Source organism: Limulus polyphemus, unplaced genomic scaffold, assembly GCF_000517525.1.
Source record: "Limulus polyphemus unplaced genomic scaffold, Limulus_polyphemus-2.1.2 Scaffold15000, whole genome shotgun sequence".
Classification (NCBI taxonomy): domain Eukaryota; kingdom Metazoa; phylum Arthropoda; class Merostomata; order Xiphosura; family Limulidae; genus Limulus; species Limulus polyphemus.
The window spans coordinates 1,210-5,009 of record NW_013680610.1 but is presented as its reverse complement, the minus strand read 5'-3'; the positions used below and the strand labels follow the sequence as shown (position 1 = coordinate 5,009).

At 31.0% G+C, this 3,800-nt stretch overlaps 1 protein-coding gene across 1 annotated transcript in view; it reads left to right on the top strand.

The window, feature by feature from the left end:
- Positions 1-11: 11 nt before the first annotated feature.
- Positions 12-3,800, top strand: part of LOC111084231 (interference hedgehog-like) — a gene marked incomplete at its 3' end in the record, with an annotated part of 4,473 nt that continues 684 nt past the window's right edge. Inside the window, exons 1-3 of the mRNA XM_022381000.1 lie at positions 12-647; positions 1,142-1,216; positions 2,456-2,659. Coding sequence (XP_022236708.1) covers positions 407-647; positions 1,142-1,216; positions 2,456-2,659 — 520 coding nt within the window. The remainder of the gene's footprint in view (positions 648-1,141; positions 1,217-2,455; positions 2,660-3,800) is intronic.

Genomic DNA, 3,800 nt, shown 5'->3' with positions numbered 1-3,800 from the left:
TATGTTATGTTTGTTCTACTGTTTTTAACCCTTTACCTAAACTGTTTATACCTTTGTTATGATGGTACAGTATGTTATGTTTGTTCTACTGTTTTTAACCCTTTACCTAAACTGTTAGTAACTTTGTTATGATGGTACAGTATGTTATGTTTGTTTTACTGTTTTTAACCCTTTACCAAAACTGTTAGTTACTGTGTTATGATGGTACAGTATGTTATGTTTGTTTTACTGTTTTTAACCCTTTACCAAAACTGTTAGTTACTGTTTTATGATGGTACAGTGTGTTATGTTTGTTTTACTGTTTCAACCCTTTACCTAAACTGTTAGTAACTTTGTTATGATGGTACAGTATGTTATGTTTGTTTTACTGTTTCAACCCTTTACCTAAACTGTTAGTAACTTTGTTATGATGGTACAGTATGTTATGTTTGTTTTACTGTTTCAACCCTTTACCAAAACTGTTTATACCTTTGTTATGATGGTGCTTCTTTTAAAAGAGGACATGCTCATAATCAAAAGAATATCTTGGAAGCATTCAGGAATATACCAGTGCTTTGCTACTAATCAACTGGACACAACATGGGCTTCTTGTGTTGTGACCGTGACAGAAAGGAATGGCACCACATTGCACCATGACTTGTTATATGGTAAATTATTATTCTTTCATGTCAGAACTTTAACTACTGTATCTTTCAGAAAGTGAGTAAACATAAACCCAAACTTTAATTGCTGTATGTTTTCAGAAAGTGAGTAAACATAAACCCAAACTTTAACTACTGTATCTTTCAGAAAGTGAGTAAACATAAACCCAAACTTTAATTGCTGTATGTTTTCAGAAAGTGAGTAAACATAAACCCAAACTTTACTGTATGTTTTCAGAAAGTGAGTAAACATAAACCCAAACTTTAATTACTGTATGTTTTCAGAAAGTGAGTAAACATAAACCCAAACTTTAACTACTGTATCTTTCAGAAATTGAGTAAACATAAACCCAAACTTTAACTACTGTATCTTTCAGAAAGTGAGTAAACATAAACCCAAACTTTAATTGCTGTATGTTTTCAGAAAGTGAGTAAACATAAACCTGAGTTTAATATGAACCATTAATTACTTATTGAAGATTGGTATTATATCTTCATAGATGTTGACACCACTGAAGGCAATCTTCCAGGTCTTGATGAAGATGATGGTAGTGAAGCTTTGGAAAAAAACTATGGTTTGTTTGAAGCAATGAATCAAACAGAATAGAAACTAAGGATTACGAACTGTATATTATTTGAAGAAATGATAACTAATGATTAAGCTGAATATTTTTCAAACCAGATTATAGATGATCTAGAAGACATTAAACCCAAATCAACTATATAAATATACAATGATTATTTCTTGAATAGTTATTTCAAAACTCTGTAAACTTCAAAAAAGTAAGGCATATCCCAAAGTATAATGTCAAAAATTAGATTAGTTTCAAATTTGGTTGCTGAAAATAGTACAAGCTCGGTCAGAGTTAGAACTCGTGTTTCTGAGAACCATAATTACAGATTGATATAACCTTCACCAAAAACATCACAATTATAAATTTAATTTAGATTGTGATATACTTTTACATGAATAGAAGCAGAGAAATGATTTTAATATTTTCATGTGCAAGATTTGAAAAACTGTTGCTGTTAGTTGTGGTTGATTCTAATGCATGTCAACCGTCAGTATAAATCAATTAATTGTATAATTAAGTGTATATTTTTAAGTTTATTCTTTAATAATTGCTGTTTTCAAAAAATTAATATTATAGTTAAACTTTTCATTAAAATGTTGTAAATTTGACAATACAATGGAGACCAAATAACTCAATTTATTATCTTAATGGGATGGAGGAGTTAGTAAAAAAGACAAGTAGGGAACCAATCGGTTTCAGAGTATCTTGTTCTATGTAATTAGTTTTACATTTAAAATATGCACATGAATTTATTTACAGCGTTTTTTGTTACACCAGTTGGTCAGCGGTAAGTTTACAGATTTGCAACACTAAAATCCAGAGTTTAATTCCTCATGGTGGACAGAGCTAATTGTGTACTTTGTTTTGAAAGAGAACAACCCCTACAACTTATAATTTAAAGAGTTATTTAGGTGTCCTGAAATCTCCATTACTGACATATCAGGCACAAAATAAAATTACTATGGCATCTTCTAAATAGCAGTAAGTTCAACTGTGATAATTTGTTACACTTTTTTTATAGTTTTGTGATAGTGGTAAGGTAATAGCCTTTATATTAAACTGAAAGATTGACAGGAAAATCTATTCAGTGTATTAGTGTAACAACATGCATATCACGATTAAAAACTTTATATGGGAGTGAAAAGTGGATTTTAGTTGTTCTTGATGTATAAGTAAATTTTTACACTGAGGCTATTAGTAAGAAAATAATTTTTCTTGAAACACGTATGAATTTCTCAGCTATGCTAGTTCCGCCGAGCAGACCAGATCTGACTCCTCTGTCAGACGATTCAGTAATGGTACGATGGACTGTACATCATAATGACGGGCTTCCCATCCTCTTTTTTAAAGTCCAGTACAAAATCTCTGGAGGTCACTGGATGACAATTGATGAAGACATAGCACCTCACATCCACTCGTATGCTGTAACAGAACTTGAGCCAGGTAAGATGACGAAGAGCGTTAACTATCTCCTTTGTACTATAACTCTGTGTTTCTTTCATATTCAGAAGATATTTAACCCTTCATCTTAGCATTGAGTGTTTATTTTAAAAACTAGACACTATTTCATACAATGTATTGTTGTTTGAGTCATCATAAATACTCCTTTCTTCAAAAATGATCAGTCACTGCAGGCACAGAGTAATATATGAGCTGTTTATTATAAGCACAGAATAATATTTAAGCTGATAAGTATAAGCACAGAGTATTATTTGAGCTGATAAGTATAAGAAAAGAGTAATATTTGAGCTGATAAATATAAAAACAGAGTAATATTTGAGCTGATGAGTATAAGCACAGAGTATTATTTTAGCTGATAAGAATAAGCACAGAGTAATATGTGTTTATGATGCACTTTCGTTTTTACTGTTAGTGTTCAAATTATTTATGAAAAATATCCACCAATCTCATAAAAGAATTGTAGTCTTCCATCACCCCTGATCATTCTTACACTTACTCCACTAGCCCTGACTAGTTTTACACTGACAACACTTACTACATCATTGTTATGATGGTACAATATGTTATGTTTGTTTTACTGTTTCAACCCTTTACCTAAACTGTTTATACCTTTGTTATGATGGTACAGTATGTTATGCTTGTTTTTCTGTTTCAACCCTTTACCTAAACTGTTAGTGACTTTGTTATGATGGTACAATATGTTATGTTTGTTTTACTGTTTCAACCCTTTACCTAAACTGTTAGTGACTTTGTTATGATGGTACAGTGTGTTATGTTTGTTTTACAATGATGGTACAGTATGTTATGTTTGTTCTACTGTTTCAACCCTTTACCTAAACTGTTAGTGACTTTGTTATGATGGTACAGTGTGTTATGTTTGTTTTACTGTTTCAACCCTTTACCTAAACTGTTAGTAACTTTGTTATGATGGTACAATATGTTATGTTTGTTTTACTGTTTCAACCCTTTACCTAAACTGTTAGTGACTTTGTTATGATGGTACAATATGTTATGTTTGTTTTACTGTTTCAACCCTTTACCTAAACTGTTAGTGACTTTGTTATGATGGTACAATATGTTATGTTTGTTTTACTGTTTCAACCCTTTACCTAAACTGTTAGTG